Source organism: Physcomitrium patens, chromosome 10 (genome assembly GCF_059467195.1).
Source record: "Physcomitrium patens ecotype Gransden chromosome 10, ASM5946719v1, whole genome shotgun sequence".
Taxonomy (NCBI): domain Eukaryota; kingdom Viridiplantae; phylum Streptophyta; class Bryopsida; order Funariales; family Funariaceae; genus Physcomitrium; species Physcomitrium patens.
Window position 1 is genome coordinate 2,947,022 of NC_143419.1, and position 16,991 is coordinate 2,964,012.

At 37.3% G+C, this 16,991-nt stretch overlaps 2 protein-coding genes across 11 annotated transcripts; both read left to right on the forward strand.

Annotated features, from left to right (window-relative positions):
• The first annotated feature begins 3,933 nt into the window (after window positions 1-3,933).
• Window positions 3,934-6,643, forward strand: LOC112287235 (ferritin-3, chloroplastic). Its single transcript, XM_024530051.3, has 8 exons — window positions 3,934-4,401; window positions 4,736-4,819; window positions 4,930-4,990; window positions 5,106-5,193; window positions 5,306-5,367; window positions 5,532-5,597; window positions 5,724-5,787; window positions 6,293-6,643. Exons 1-8 carry the CDS (start codon window positions 4,073-4,075, stop codon window positions 6,328-6,330), a joined length of 792 nt encoding a protein of 263 aa, XP_024385819.1. The 5' UTR covers window positions 3,934-4,072; the 3' UTR covers window positions 6,331-6,643.
• A 2,740-nt stretch (window positions 6,644-9,383) lies between these two features.
• On the forward strand, window positions 9,384-15,500 carry LOC112287662 (2-succinylbenzoate--CoA ligase, chloroplastic/peroxisomal). 10 transcript variants are annotated; one of them, XM_024530908.3, is made up of 12 exons: window positions 9,398-9,639; window positions 10,146-10,160; window positions 10,567-10,791; window positions 11,127-11,199; window positions 11,517-11,670; window positions 12,266-12,367; window positions 12,636-12,733; window positions 12,932-13,137; window positions 13,447-13,574; window positions 13,844-14,232; window positions 14,444-14,694; window positions 14,896-15,500. In XM_024530908.3, the coding sequence occupies exons 3-12, from the start codon at window positions 10,598-10,600 to the stop codon at window positions 15,095-15,097; spliced, it is 1,797 nt and encodes a 598-aa protein (XP_024386676.1). In that variant the 5' UTR covers window positions 9,398-9,639; window positions 10,146-10,160; window positions 10,567-10,597; the 3' UTR covers window positions 15,098-15,500. The 10 variants fall into 10 exon arrangements, with proteins under 10 accessions (XP_024386678.1, XP_090109563.1, XP_024386676.1 ...); XM_024530907.3 differs by having other exon boundaries at window positions 9,400-9,639; window positions 10,473-10,791; XM_024530909.3 differs by having other exon boundaries at window positions 9,505-9,639; window positions 10,548-10,791.
• The last annotated feature ends 1,491 nt before the right edge of the window (window positions 15,501-16,991 follow it).

Genomic DNA, 16,991 nt, shown 5'->3' on the forward strand with positions numbered 1-16,991 from the left:
CAATATTTGATGATATTATTAGAAATAGGAACCATTCTTGATGATATTTCAAATGCTTTATTTGAAGAAAATTACGAAGGCCTCAACAATGATCAAATATCAAGGTGCATCTTATTATATGACATTATCAATGGTTATAAAGGACTTATTGACCACCTTCAAAAGGAACAAAGATTAAATTATGTAACAAACACAATTACCTGTATCTTAAACTTCCTTAATATATAATTGTTGATTCTTGTGGAACTCGTCTTTAAAATGAAGGATAATATCACAAACATATATATTCATTTATATAAAAAAATTAGGTAAAAAATAAATATAAATAAATGAAATATTATCTTATGAAAAAACTTCTTAAAAGCTTCATAGATGTAGATTTGAATTTACACATGTTTATAATTGATTGGTAGGTTAGAAGCTTTGCCAACAACTTAGCCATGTGTCATATGTATTAGTAGCTTGTTGTACACATATAAGAAACTTGTTTTGCAAGTTTAACATATGTCTTGCAAACTAAACATATGTTAAAGGTTCTATAGAACATCACCATATAATTCCAACTTAGATAGTAAATATAAAGGCAAGAGTGAAGCCTTTTTAATTCACTCTTAGTCTTGTTTCAAGACTTTCTTGTCTTCTTGTCTTTTGCAATAATTATTCTAATTTTAATAATATATTAGTTTTGAATAAAATATCTATTATTTTTGAATAATATAAGAATATACTAAATTTTTATTTATTTGAGATTCATATCTTTGACAAGATTTAATTAATAATTATATTGAAATTTTGAATAATCCAAATAATATCAAATTTTCTTTGACATATTTTAAAATAAAAAATTTTATTATATAAATAATAAATATTTTATTTCTTTTTAGATCTAAAAGAAGCATCAAATCTATCATATTGTTTTTAAATGTAAGAAAAATATAATAAAGACAACTATGAAGTATTAAGAAAAATGGTCTTTAAATATATGAAAAATAAAAAAGTAGTTTTTTACCAAGCTTATGATATAGAGAATCCAGGAGTAGGAAAAAAAAAAAAAAAAAAAAAAAAAAAAAAACCATTTATATTAGTGATGCAAATAAAAGACATGCTTAAAAGAACAAAAGATATTATGTCAAATTTAGCAAGGATTTTAATTGAATTAAGACCAACCAATTGAATATTCCATTATGTATGGGAATGTATCTAATGTAGTTATATTGAAGATGTCAATTTTTTAAATGTTCTATATTGTTGACAAGAATAGTAATTAAGAATAAATAATATTATATTTCATAATAGGTATTGTGTTTCAAAACATAGATATAATTTGACCTAATGCAATAGTAATTGATAAAAATAATACAAAATATAAGGCTTTAATAAAAGTAATTCCAAAAGATTATTTGTGTTGAAAAAATAAAATTAAAATTGATAGAATTTAAATAAAGAGTTATATACTTTTGTATTAATTCCATACAAAAAATGCATGGATAAAGCATTTACTATCTATATTCTCTAAAAATAAGTATTTTAAATTATATAAGCTAATATGTTCTAAGTTCAAAGCTAATGCTAAGAAAAAAATTGATACTAAATAAAAAAAATTCAAGACTATATATGCCAAAAACCAAAGGGTATTCAAATATATAGAGAATGGTTGGACATGACACAACAATCAATGAAATCTTATATGGCCAAATTGACCAAAGATGTATTGCCACAAATATACCAATACAACTAATCTTATAGAATACATGTGGAAATACATAAAGCATATCCTTCTAAATGAAAAGATGAATTAATAATTTGATGAATTTATTATTGCATTGATACATAACATTGTTTTGGAAGAATCACTTTGGTGCAATACTACAACAATGCCTATACATTGAATGAATGAAAGAAGTATTTTTTAAGAAGTAGTAACAAACAACAAACAACAAGGTTACAAAGGACCAAGTAATTAGTTGAGCATTACAAATGAGATAGATTGTCAAATTTAAAATTTTTTAATTCAAGATGCAAAGAATTTATTTTTTGAAGCTAAGATATTCCAATAAAATGTTATATTATCAGCTTATCTTATAATTGGTGCAAATACAATAATTATAATCTTTTATATAAATACATTAAGACTATGAGATGGATTATTTAAGAAGAATATTCAAATTTTTTAGATTTATTACCAAGCACATATGAAGATAATGATTTTATCAACTAAAAAGAAAATAGTATTGATGATGGCTCAAATGATGGTTTAAGCAATATAATCAATTTTGGCACTTTTAGGATGTATAAATGATTTATTATCCAAATCCTTACAAATTCCTATGCTAAGAGAAGGTAGTAATATCACCCTTATACAAACTCATGTTACAATTAGAAGACTTGAATTTTGAAGCCATAAGAAGGAAAAAAAAAAAAAAAAATGATAATGAAAACGCATATGGTAGAAAGAATCTAGTAGTGCCAAGACCTAGTGGACTTAAAGTTCTTTGTTGCAGATAAGAAGTTGTTCAATAGAAACTTAAACAAGTGATATTACCTAAGTTGTGCAAAGAAGCATATTCAAAGTGTAGAGATCTAAATATATTCTTTATTAGAGTCACCAAAAGTAAATGCAAAAATTGCCAATATATAATTATAAAAAAAGATAATAGTGTTGTAAAAATTAATGAAGGATGCAATGTTGACCAAGATGTAGAATTGATTTATAAAGATTTAGATTTTTAATAAGAATGTGGATGCAAAATTTGGCATTATATATAAGAATTTGATTTGATGATATTTCAGATCTAATATTTATTATTATAAATAATAAAGTCTCGTTTTAGTGGTGGTTCCTACAACCACATTATTATGGTTATTACGCTTGTTTTAATTGTAAAATTATGTAGATACATAATACTTGTAAGAAAATAAATCTATATAATATACTATACAAAATAATATTTTAAAGAGAAACTTAATTAAATTATTTTTCTTCATTATTTCTATTAAAATATAATAATTATTTTTTACAATATTTTGAATAGAGTATATGAAAATTAAACATTTATTATAAAATTGAAATATTCAATGATAAATACTTGTTTATAAAATATCTGTGTTTGAAAAAATAAGATAATGATTTTTTTTTTTTTTGAGTTGCGAAGATTCTTCTTGAGAACAAAAGTATTATGTAGATTGAGTGCTATTGTATGTGACAACAAAAAACTATTCTGTGAAGCAAGAGTGATGGTTGAAAATTGGAATTGAGAGGCAGCCCCTGAATAAACTTCAGCACCCATGTGAATGTGGATCAGTGTGGGCCCAATGAAGGGGTAGAATATGGATCAGTGCGGGCCCAATCATGAATGGGTTCTGAGTTTCCATCCTGCCCGCCCCCTGGTTCCCCTACGTTCCCTCCCTCCGTTCCTAGAACTACGATCAGCGGTTGGGATTGAATATGAGCGGCAGCTACGATCCGACGGCCCACTATGTCGATTGAGTTGGGAGGTTTCTGCGACACAATTCTAAGAGGACCGCGAGCGGCACCTACCCCAATAACCAAAAAAGGGAAAGGCCTAAAAGTATAAAGATGGAGCCACATTCGAAAACGGCTAAGTAAGTTCTGGACGTGATAAATAAAAATCAACGTCAAAGGGATCAGGCTGACTGAAAAGTAGAAAGTTTTTTTCTGCTGCTTTCCGATCTTTTCCCACCACATCGTCATCCTCCACGAGGCAGGCGCGTGGTGGAACCCAAATATGGGCATTCAGAAAAAATCCGCAGCCAAACACGACAGCTCAGCATTGGCCACCTGTAGTCGACAAACGTCCCTTGTCTCACCCATTCTTCGGTACGGTCCAGGCGCCCCCAACCCTTTCGTCGAATTCTGCTGTTGTGTGGAGACGAGGAGGGGATCATTAGATCTGTGTGCTCATTCCCCACACTGCACCTTTCTTGAGCCGCCGCTTGCTTGTTCCATAGAATTCCGCTGGCTAGACGCTAGTGTATTTTGCGAGGATTGTTTGTGAGGCTGGTTGCGAACCAGTTCGCTGAGAGACTGCCGACAGTGTGAGGTTTTAGTACCATGGTGATGGCGCGCGCAGTGGTGGCGGGGTCCGTTAACACATCGGCTGGGGCCGTGCTGGCCACAAGGAGTGGTGACCAGGGGAGTTTGAGCGCTAGCTGTAAGAGTGTGGTGGTGCGAAGCAGGAGTCTAGTGTCGCAGAGTAGAGTAGTCGCTGTGAGAGCCTCTGGTCAGGAGTTCGCGACGAAGACATTATCGGGAGTGGTGTTTGAGCCCTTCAGTGAGGTGCAGGATCAGCTTGTGAAAGTTACTACATCGCCGCAGTTGGAGTCGTTGGCTCGCCAGCGGTTCGCCCCTTCTTGTGAGGCTGCCATCAATGACCAGATCAAGTATAGCTTCGTTCTGCATCGTTTTTTTGTCTGTTTCTATTTTTATTTTTATTTGTATCTTGTTTGTCATTATATCTTACCGAGGTTTTAAGGTGTACTAAAATTGAGAAGTGTCAAGGGCGCTTCGATGCTGCTTTTTATTTCGAGAGGTCTTGGTGACCAGGAATAGTAGAGTGAAACCGTAGTCGTCTTTAAATGTTTGTTCTACGTGTCATCAGACGTTTTCTTGTTTCTTCGAAACTCTAAAACCGATATTGCATCACGCTGTCTCACGTGCTGATATGCTTCTCAGTCGCTGTAACCTGTGTCGTCCTATTCTTTTATCGCTTTGCAGTGTGGAATACAACGTTTCATACGTCTACCATGCTCTTTATGCCTACTTCGATCGTGACAATGTAGGACTTCCAGGCTTTGCGCAGTAAGTTCACAATTTTATTTACAGTCTTTGTGTTTGTCCTTGTGACTTTCTTTATTAGATGATTGGAACTAGATATCTGAGTAACTTGTGGATTCTGAAACCTGTTGCAGGTATTTCAAACATGCGAGTGACGAAGAACGTGAACATGCTGAGAAATTGATGAGATACCAGGTTCGTTTTGTCTCCCGCCTTTCTTTTTAGCTCTTTGTATTATTTTCCTGGTAATTGACGGTTGACTGATTGGATTTACTCGATCTTTTGCATTTTGGGTTCATGTGCTACCCAGAACCAACGCGGAGGAAAAGTCAAGTTGCAATCAATTGTCATGCCTTTGATGGAGTTTGACCATCATGAGAAGGGAGATGCTCTTTATGGTCAGTAACTTTTCGGATTGACGCGCTTATTTGTGATCTTTACACGTCCCAGACTACTTGCTTCGTGTTTTGGTGTCTGTATGTAACTACAATGTGCTGGTGACCTGCTCAGCTATGGAGTTAGCACTTGCGCTGGAGAAATTAACGAACGAGAAGCTTTTTCAGTTGCATCAGGTAAAATTTTAGTTTAGATTCTTGGATGCAGGTTCTCTTTTTTATATTCACACTCGAGCTTTATCGTAAAGCTATGGTAATTCCGTTATTTTAATAGAGTCAGCCATGATTATTATGCTTTACTAAACGATTATTAACAACGTCAGTATCCGTGACTTTGCCAGGCTGCCGCTGATGCCAATGATCATCAAATGACCGAGTTTATTGAAAGAGAGTTCCTCACAGAGCAGGTACTTTCACACTCTTAAACCTTCAGAGTGTTGCGTGTTGCATCTCCGTTGAAATGACATCTTAAAAAATTTGCCTCTTTATCAATCTATTCGCTTTTCTAAGTAGTCGAATGTTGGTGATTGAAGGTCGAAGCAATTAAGAAGGTGTCAGAATATGTCTCTCAGCTACGAAGAGTTGGGCAAGGACACGGTAAACTTCTTACTTTTGCTCAAGGATAAGTTTGTATACTGTTCTACTGTGGCTGATTGGGCAATAACAATGGAATTATTCAAATTCTTGAAATTCCCTAATTTTATGTCGAATGTAATGCTAGCAATTGAATCTGGAAGCGTTTTCAGTCATTGTTAATATAATGCTTCACATAACCTTAAACTGGTCATTATTATAATCCTTTTGACCATGAATGTTAGCAGTAATCTATACAACATATTTGCTGGGCAGAACACATGTATCAGGTGTAACCATGGCATTACGTACAACGGATTTGATAGTGTTCCTTGTATGATCTGACCAATTCCCGCATTAGGCACCGTTCGTTGGCACCCCGATGCAGTGAGCGTGGCGAGAAGGGGCCGCTACCTTGTGCTTCATCGTGTGTTATTAATAGTTCATCATGATATTTCTGCCAATGTTTTAATTTTTGTTGTGCAAGTGTGAGATCTGACAGCCTTTGGTCTGGCCTTGCTTATTACAGGTGTTTACCACTTCGATTTACAACTTCAGGAAGCATAACAGCCTGCTGTAGTGGCTTAAAAACTAGTCCTGTTAATAGTACTTTTGGTGGTTATAGTGATAGTGGAATCAAATATAAGGACTGTGCCTTACGTTTTGGGATTAGAGGGCGTGCCTTCAGTTTCTTTTCGCCTTGGTGCTAAATTTGAATGAGGATCTAAAATTTTGCGCTCAAGTTTTTCCGAGGTTAGGTGAATCCAAGAGCTTTTGTATTGGCGCGCACTGATGTTACAATATATTCAAGTGGGCTTGAAGCCCAGATTGCGGTTCTATAGTCAAATATAATCTAAATTATAGGACATGGATTAACAGAGGAGCGATCTGGTTAGAAAACGTCGGTATGAATGAAATTGACGTATGAATGTTATTTATTAGTTTGAATTATGTCTTGCGCGTAGTTTTTGCTATGTGTGGGGATGAACTCGTTTTTTAGCTAGTTCTAAGCTGGATGAATGTTATTTCAGGATCCAATTGGTTATGTGAGTATACATACCGCGGTAGAAAAGTGCTGAGATCTTGGGATTGGATCCTTCGATGCAATCATCACGCGTAAGTCGTCATTGTGACCAATAAAAAGGTTGTATTTGCTGAGGATTCATACAAGTTAAAAACCATGATAATGAATTAAGCCTGGGCAGGTACATTGTCTCATGTGAATAACGTCGAAACACCTTAAACCATCAGCTATCTCCGGGGAGTTAAATTTCGGGAAAAAAGTTGTGTTGGATGGAGAAATAAGGTTTTGATGTGCTCCAGAAGGAAAAAATTGAATCGTCGCAGTGGTTGAATTGATAAAAATGTCGACTTTAGCAAAACTGTGTGTTGAGGAACCAAAACTGGGGTCATGAGGCCGCCATTTCTGCAACCACATGGGTGGAATTCCGCGCACTATGCGGGCACTGATCCACTCGCACGTTGGACAGAAGCCAGCGCCCAGGTGTGACCAGAAACCACGGAAAGGAGAGGCAGATACTGTGTATTTAAACCGTGCCTGGCTTCCTCGTGAGCCGCAGGTATTTTTTGTTCCAAAATATTGTAGAATAGGACAAGTACCGATTCCTTGATACGTCACTCACAAATTTCACGTTCCTTCAATTTCAACAACGGAAAAATTTGGATGTCAAAATTATGACCTAAAGTTAGACATCCTTGCTGGAAAAAAACAAGGCATGAATGCGAGTAGCACCAATTACAAAAGTTTTAGGAAGACTTTTGAAAGAAGCCCATTAACCTTGCATGGAAAAATTTCGGTGTTTTATTTTACTTTATTTAAACATCTGCAGAAAAGAAGTTCTCTAGAGAAAGGATTGATGTGAAAATTGGGAGCCGAGTTTTGGGTATTACTGAAGAATCCATTTCCTTTAAGTCGAAAGCAACCGGCAAGCTCATGGAGATCCCTTATGGCATGATTGTTTGGTCAACAGGTACTACTAGTGTTTGAGATTGGTTTCGAGTTAATAATCTAGTTGACCTGGGTTCATATCATTCTGGAAAAAGGCATACTAGTCAAGCTTTAATGCTGTTATATGTTCTGCCTCTTTCCATCATAGGTGAGAATTGTTGGGGTCCGGTGGAGAATAGCTCTTGTAAACACTGAATTGGATAATCCTGGAGGCCAGTGTTAGAAATTGTGGTGTTTGAACGATTCCTGTCCATTGCGATGTCAGTGAACCGCACACATGTCCTCGTGAATCTGCTCAGATCAGATTCGTGGTCCTGCACCCTCCCAGTGGCACTCCGCGGTGAAAGGGCCTGGTCGCGCGGTTTCTCCTCAAGGCTTGTTGGTGGTTCAGGGGTGGGTAACGGTTTAAGGTGTTTCGACGTTAAGCAGTCTCATGTCAAAGACTGAACCACCCTCTTCAAAGGAGAAGAGTGTATCGAAGGAGGAAGATCAGCTTTAGCAGTAAAGAACATTTTTGCACGTTATCATGGTCCACATTTGTTACTTATTACATGTTTTAGAATATGTTGTTGTTTTGCAAGTCGTTTAATGGATTTCATTTTATTTAATTTCTTTTGCTACTGTAATACCATGTCCACCAAGGCTTAGGCGCTTTAAAAATAACTTCCAAATTACAATAAAAGTCTTTCATCAAATCTCTCTCTCTCTCTCTCTCTCTCTCTCTCTCTCTCTCTATATATATATATATATATATATATTAGTCAATTTAAAAATTTAATTCAAATTGGATGCATTGATATGACTACAGTGTGAGCATACAATACATTGGTATGCTCACAAGATAATGTAACAATTTGGCAAATAATAACTTTTATTTCTAAAATCTTATATTATTTATTCTTTGATGTGCATATAAACATAATTATATATATATATATATATATATATATATATCCAGATCAATTTAGTTTCGGTATTGACTAAAATCAAATAAACTTCCATTTTGAATTTATTTGTGGTTCTATTAACTTTAATGTGTATGTATAAATTCTTTTCACATAATATAAAAATATAGTAATAATTTTCGGTGTTTTATTTTACTTTATTTTATCACTTTGGCTGTTATGCTATTTATATTGAAAATATTTAAGGATAAATTCATGGTTGACTTAACCATTTTGAAAATTACAATTAATGGTTTAGTATTAATAAAATATTATTTTCATGATATTTTTGAAAATCTAAAAAGACTCAATTCATGATGTTACTGAATATACGAAATCAATTATATACATCAAATATTTTGACTATATTCTAAAATTTAAAAAGAAATTTATCAAATATTTGAAGACAGTGCACATTTTAACCAAATCAAATCTTCTAACAACCATTAAAAAAACAAACCCACATAATTATGATTCCTTCCAATAATTGGGTCTATTATCGTCCCACTTCTGCATCCATTAGAACTCACACAAGTTCCAGCCCGGGTTTTCGTTCCAATAATTATTTGTCAAAGATCGAAGGGGCAGGCGAGTATAATACACAGTACTCTAAAGTGTATAGAGATACGGAATACGTAAGGGAAAGTAGAAAAGTGACTATTTATCATATGCACGAAGCCCCAACTCACTAGAAGGGGCGGAGGAGGGAGGGAGAATAAGCAGTTATTTATTTATTTGTTCGGGAGAGAGGCTGCTGTTGCTGCTCTGAAGATCTCGGCGCTACCCGAAGGCCTTGTGTCGCCATAGCCGGGTTCTTCGCGAGCTATGGCCTATCCCACAGCCTTTCCCGAATTCCAATCTCTTCTCCACCTCCACTTCTACCGAAGCATGGCGTGCACGCTCCTCTGAAGGAAGCCATCCCATTCGACTTGCTTGACTGCTTTGTCTCGCGTCGTCAGCAAGGTTAGGAGCATTCCTCTCGCCATTCTACAGTCTGAGCAACCAAGGCAATGTTTCCGCTGCATTTCGAGCTGGATCCGTGTTTCTAGCTTCGGCACTAGTCCAGTGCTGTTTTAGTCGTTGTTTCTTTTTGTGGTGGTCGACCAGGCGCGAATCGTGATTCATCGCTCCTGAGAGTGTCCGGCGCTTAATTTTCTGCCGGTTGAAATGTTTCACATTTGCCTCGTATTGTGAGGTGGAAGTGGAAATATGCCTTTGGTGGATTGGTTAGTGGAAGGTTCGAATGTAGTGGAGCTGCGAGTGTGCGGCGGTGAAGCGACAGGATTTTGATTTTTGGTTTTTTTGGTTTTTTGGTTTTGGTTTTGGTTTTGTTTTGTTTTGTTTTGTGGTTTTTTTTTTTTTTTTTTTTTTTTTTGTGTTTTTCTATAGCAAATGTGATTCTGATTCTTGTTCTGGTTTATCTCGTTGTTGTCCGTAATCCCGTGTATCATGTTCTTATATTCTTGCAGGAGATACTGGTACAGGTAGTTTCTCTACTCATTGCGTAATTCGTAAATGGAGCGGATTTACAGAATTCACGGGAGTTGTGACTGGTTTTTAACAATTGTGTACACGAGGTTCTTATGTACTAGTATTCTAGAATCAAAGAGGGATATTCATCTGGCTGGTAGCAAGAATATTGTCTCTCTATGCCTTCGAAGCTTTCGTGGTTCTCTCTTCTTCTCCGCCTCTCTTGAACCGGTCTTTCTCCCGAAGAATAGAAACGTGCAATTCATGAACATCTCTAAGGTTTTTTCCTGAAAGAATGCTGTTTCGTAAACTCTCGAATCCTTTAGGGGCAGAGGATGGATGTGCGAGATCTTCTTTAGTGGTTTTTTTAAAACCAAAAATAATTGTTGTGGAGCGTAAAGGCCGACGTTTGAGCCGCAGTGTTGGAAGGAGTGGAAAGAGGGTGAGAAGTATGGGGAGGAATCGAGGAGCGCACATTGGGCAAGCATTGCGAGCACTGCACACTCGCAAGGGCACCATAAAATGCGAGGACAGGGTCCAATCCCTCTCTCATTTTGCGCAACGAGTTGTAACTCTTGCAGCTGGACTCTCCGAAGGTGGGGGTCTTCAGCCCGGAGATCGCGTCGCGATAGCTTCCCTCAACAGGTCAACCTTCTTGACTGCCCTGAAAATGCCATTAAAACATACTTGAATATTACTGCAACTCTGCACAAAGAAATTCGTGGTGTCCAAAGGAAGTCACTGTTGCACGAAAATTCAGTTCAGAGAATATTAAGGTTTAGGAAGTGGCTGAAAATTTTGGACATAGTTTAGGAACTGTGGTGTTCTTCAGTAATTATTCCTTTCATGTTCTAAAGGTTCGAATTGCCGTTTCACATGTCCTGCAAAGGTTTAGTATGTTCTGTTAGCTAGAAAGACTAGCTAGCTTTAGAAACCTTCTGCGGGCTAGGTCAAACACTCATCGAGGCTTCTGGTTCCAGTGAATGGTATTTGGAGTGGTTCTTTGCGGTGACTTGCGCTGGTGGAATTGTTGCCCCGCTTAACTACAGATGGGTATGTAATGATATCGTACTTCCTACAATTGTGCTTCATACTCTTGAACATGTTTAGTGTCGATCTAGTCAATTTGCAAGTCATGCTGGTCGTTGCATTTCAAGCCATGTACACAATTTGCTAAGGTTGGTCCCTGTAGTCACTTTATGAGGCGTGTATGATACACTTCTCGGATGATTTTTTTATATTGGAAATCCTGTTAACGAGTGTATGAGACAAAGAGCACCCGCAATTTCTGTCCCTGAAGCTGAAAGTACCTGTCACTTCATATTCAGTCTAGTTCGTGTTTCAACTAAGCTTTTTCATTCCGATTGCAGAGTGTCGAAGAGGCTAGTGAAGCAGTTAAGCAAATTGGGGCCACAATGTTGGTGCTTGATCAGACCTGTTTACAGCAGTGGCCTGATCTTCACACCAGGTGCCGGTTGCTTCGCTTGCAGATTCTTCTTGGTCCAGGATTGAACTGTTCTTCCTGTGAGTAAAGGTTCACCCTGTTGGTTAGCTTGATGTGCAAATGGTTTTGATTAACGGAGATATGATTTTGTGATATGCTGCTCGTGGTAAATCCCTCCTTTAATTTGTTTAACAACTGTCAGTTAATATCACTTGGATAAACTAACCTGGAGCTTAAGAACATCGCCTCTTTCTATGCACAACTCATCCGCTGATGATCAGACTTTAAACAGCCTTTGGATGGTCCTTCGAAAAATTTTCTGATGTAAACTTGAATTGAAAAAATGGAGGAAATAATGCATCATGTCCATATGTATAAATGGAAGGAACAGTGCATCATATTTTTTGCAGGCAATTACATGACCCAGCATGTGGTAAACTATGTTCTAGGGTGAACAAAAGGCAGTACGATGAATTTTTTTTATAAGGGATATAATAAGAATTGATTTAGAGGATGACCTCAATGTTTGTTGACATGAAGCTTCTGTTTATTCTGCTCCCAGTTTTCTGACAGTACAAGGCACTTAGTTGAACGTTCATCTTGCTGGATTTAAAACTAGTGATGTCTTGCCACGCTTTGTTCTGCTAAGGACTTAACTTTGATAAGTTTGTGCAGCTCTGGTTAATCCAGATGAGGTGCTGACATGGGCTGGTTCAAAGCAAGAACTTGACCTGAAATGGGCGCCAGATTCCATCGCCCTTATTTGTTTCACATCAGGTTCATATGTAAATCTTGACACACCATTAGAATTTTGCTTACTTTTATAAATTTTCTTTATAACTGCATCTTTTATTGCTAATTTTATTGCTGAAGTTCCTGCTCTGCAAAACAATGATGTCCGTGCATGCTTGATGAAATTGTGTAATTCCATCGTGTACAGGTTGCTTGTTAGATTTCGTCATGTTCTGCTGCGATCACGGTAGATATGTCTTTTGCAAGAGGTTTTAGTTTAGACGTTAACGTTAATCCTGCCTTGTCTTCCCAGGAACCACAGGAAGTCCGAAAGGAGTTGCGATTAGTCATAATGCACTGGTGGTGCAGTCTCTAGCGAAAATAGCAGTGATTGGCTACAATTCTTCTGATGTAAGGCCATCTCTTCTCGTACATTTTCTATATCATTGTTGGCACCCATGTAATGTTTTTTTTAGTGTAAGCAGTTTCAAACACAGGAAGTTTTAATGAAGTCAACTCATACGCAGGTTTTCTGGTCTTGCATTTTTGGAGATTTGAATGGCAGATTTGTGAAGACCACGTCATATATTCTCACCCTTGCTTTTGTAGGTTTATCTGCACATTTCACCACTATGCCATATTGGTGGGATTTCATCAGCCTTGGCTAATGTAATGGTAGGAGCCTCTCATGTCATATTGCCCAAGTTCCATGCAGCAGCTGTATTTGATGCCATCCGAAATCATGATGTCACCTCCATGATAATTGTCCCAGCTATGCTTGCAGACTTGGTAGCAACTTCTGCATCTTCAATAGGGTATTTCTCATTCCACTCAATCATGGCATCATTTTAAGCTTTCAATTGCTACCAAGACTTGGCTATGTTTTAGGACATGCACAATAGTTGTCAACTTCTGGTGGATTTTTGGAGATCTTTCAGTGGTAGAGATTGCTATCAATTTCTATTTTTTGGGCAGAAATAACACATTATTTTTATTCTTTCTTAGCAATCTTAATTTCTTCTTCATCCAGTAAATGTACTTGACGGTTATTGTTCTTTGAATTCCCTAGTTGATTATGAGAAAGAGTGAATGCGGCAAGACCTTGATTGTGAGTCTTGGTTCAGAGCATTCAGCAGTCGGCATTCATTTACAAGCATACGGACATTGTTAAACGGAGCTGGTGGAATACCTGCACTGCTCTTGGATTCAACCCGATTACTCTTTCCGAACGCTGAATTGTTTTCAGCATACGGTTCGATTTCTATCATGAATATTAATGGAAAAGACTTTTTTTCTTTTCGTTGTCATCCATCATGCTTAATCATGTGATTTTCAAAGGTTATCTTACACGATTCTGTAGAGCTACTTTGGGTTTAATCTGATCAATTTGATTTAATCGTCTTTTCTAATAGTTGGATAATAGTAGTCTTTGTGATGTTATGCTGAGGTCTCTGGTTGATCATGCATACATTTTGATCCCCTTTCGTTCTGATAATTTCTTGTCTCACTTTGGCTGAATAGGTATGACTGAAGCTTGTTCAAGTATGTCCTTCATACCAGTAGATGAGCAAGATTCAACTGGGCAACTTGGTGGTGTCTGTGTTGGAAAGGCAGCTCCCCACGTCGAATTGAGGATTGGTCAGCCGGTCACGGAACAAAAGTCAATTGATTCACATGAAAACAGTAGTCCAGAAAGTGTACTGTTTAGAGAAGGGCAGGTTTTCACTCGAGGGCCTCATGTCATGGAGTACTATTGGGGACTTCCATCAGAGACCGCAAATGTGTTAAGTGCAGATGGGTGGTTGGCCACTGGCGATGTTGGATGGATGGACGAAGCTGGAAGGCTTTGGCTCCTTGGCCGTTCCAAAGATGTCATCAAAAGCGGTGGTGAAAATGTTTATGCTTCTGAGGTCGTTATCGTAAATGCACTTACTGCAGCCAATGGAGATGTCCGGTGTCATCTTAACGTCATGTCTGGAAGTATAGACAATATCGCTATGATTGTTGTTTCCACTACAATGTAGCCATAAGAATGATTGTTATGTTGTAGTTTACACTTTTTAGAGTGTGGCAATTTCTTGTTCATGATCCTTCTTAACATAAGTTGTCTTGCGAATACAGGTAGAGAATGTCTTGATGAAGCATCCAGGAATGTTGTCTGTGGCAGTTGTGGGTATTCCTGACGAGAGATTAACAGAGATGGTAGTTGCTTTTGTGCGCCTTCGAGACAAATGGATTTGGGAAGACAAATATCAAGGGAAACTAAGTGTTACAGGAGCTTCGAATCAAATTCAGCTGGAAGACTACCGAGGCAACCGAGTCGTATCTCAGATTGAGCTTCGCATCCACTGTCAACAACTTGGCCTTTCAAGGTCCAGAATTGGATCATTACCTCCTCTTACTACTTGTGTTGTTGGAAGGATATGCTTGCTTCAGAAGATCATATCGTGTGTGTCTAGTGCTGCCTTTTGATCAGTCATAGAGAATTGGATGATATTGATATCCAGCGAAACTTTTGTCGGTACTATTGACAGGATTCCACCAAAGCTAATTATTGAATTTCCTTTGTGCAGATATAAGGTTCCAAGACTCATTCTTGTGAACAAAGAACCATTCCCAACAACTTCCACTGGCAAGATTAAAAAGAATTTGGTTCGTCGCATGGCCCTAGAACGACTAGCTAAAAACCGATCACGTATGGAAGCTGGCGATATTAAATCGTGGACAGGAGCTGAACCTTTAGAACAAAGTCCCTCAACTCGGAGCCGGTTGTGAATGTTTATTGAGCTCGACTTCACCTACTTTACTTTGTTCTGCTAACATTTTCAACTATCATTGGGTAGGCGTAGGTTTGCTTTAAAAGGTTTGAATAGTATTGTACTCTTGTTTCATTGTCGTCACTCTACAGTGATGATTGCTCAAAAACATTTGCGAGCACCTTGAGTACCAGCAACGTAGAGGTCAGAAAATTTTGTATTAAATTCAATTTTGAGAGTCACCACTTGCATCTTGCTCTGATGTAGAATTTTTCTACAACGTGATAACATCTTCAACTGAAATTGAAACAGGCATTAAGTAGGGAGTTTTGAAAATGTATGGTGACCTTAAATGTTAAACAGGTCCTGCTTCGAACTGAGCGGATCAGTGTAAGGAGACCGAATTGTTCATCCTCCGGTCATTTGGCGCAGGAATGCTTGGAATTCATGGTAGAGGAATCTCATAGCTTGGCCATACCGGGTATTTCATACTTTCTCGGAACTATAACCTTCAGGGGCCTTCGATGCATTCTTGATTGAAATGAACGTTGATTACTGTGCTGATCCTGTTGGCCAGACAACTGGTCCATTCACAGCCCTGCTTTAGATGTGAGTGTTGAAAACTGACCTTGTGATCACTTGTCCTGTCCTTCGATCCTCGCAGGTTGCCCCGCCACTAACCCCATTATCGTGAAGAAAAATCTGGTTCATGCATTCTCACTCTTGATGGATTCAGGTGGTTGTAGTTCTTCAATGGTTATATGACGTCCCAATCGGACAGCTGGTTCATCCTTCTGGATCCTCATCCTCTGTATCTCGATCCATTTCTCGACATGGTACCGGCACTTCAAATCACAACTTATGTCCAGAAGGGAACAGTGCCGTGTGGAGTCCTCGCTGAAACAAATTACTCCATCTTGCACGCTTTGTTCTGCCACAATCGACTTTTGCATCGCAACCTGAGAACCCGGAGGACTCATCGGCCGTGTCCGGATGTATGCTATCATACCTCGTGAGCTTCAAATGGTGTTCGCTATTGGAATAATCTTCCATGGCTATTATGGCACACTACTAATTGAGACTTTCTAGAGCACTCAACTTCAATTTGTGCCTATTGTTCTGCTTCGTTTCTCTTGTAAAATAATGAATGGATGATCTGCGAAATTCGATTCCAGTTATTGAGCCTGATCAGAACTAAATCCATAACGATGCTGGAGCTGAACAACTATTGACTTCCCTTGGTTGGCTCGCGAATTCTTCGGGCTGGAGCTAGACTTCATATTATTGGTGGGATGCAGTGACAGTCATAACTGAGTATGAATTCATTTTGGTCTAATTAAAAAAACCTAATGAAAATATATGTACTTAAAAGTAATATCACAAAAATAGCTCTTGTAGTGGGGGATATTTTCACACTCATTGAAGTCAAATATATACAAGTATATAAAAGAATAAAACTCAGCATGAATTTAAGATCACAACATGAAGTTGAGATGGATCTTATAGTGTGTCTATATGCCATTAGTCTTAATTATAGCTTTAATACACTTCTTCACACTTCCATTTATTTTCTTGTGGTCATAAGAAATGGTTGAAGTTCAACAATCTTTAATACAAATTTATAATTTTAGCATTTCTCCTAGATGGTTCTCTTGTTGGTTTTAGAATTAAACGATTTTTGATTGGATTAAATTTTGGAGATTGTGCCAACCACTTGAAAAGATAAAATCTTTGTAATTTCAACCATAAAATCACAAATTTGAACTCAAGCTTTGAATCATTATGGTGTTAGATAATGAAATTTTTTAAACTCAAATTATATGAATGCAATGTATAAATCAACTTGCGCTCTAAAATCTCCTTATAAAGATGTTAATCCATTGTTTCATCAATTTTGCACATAATGCTAGGGT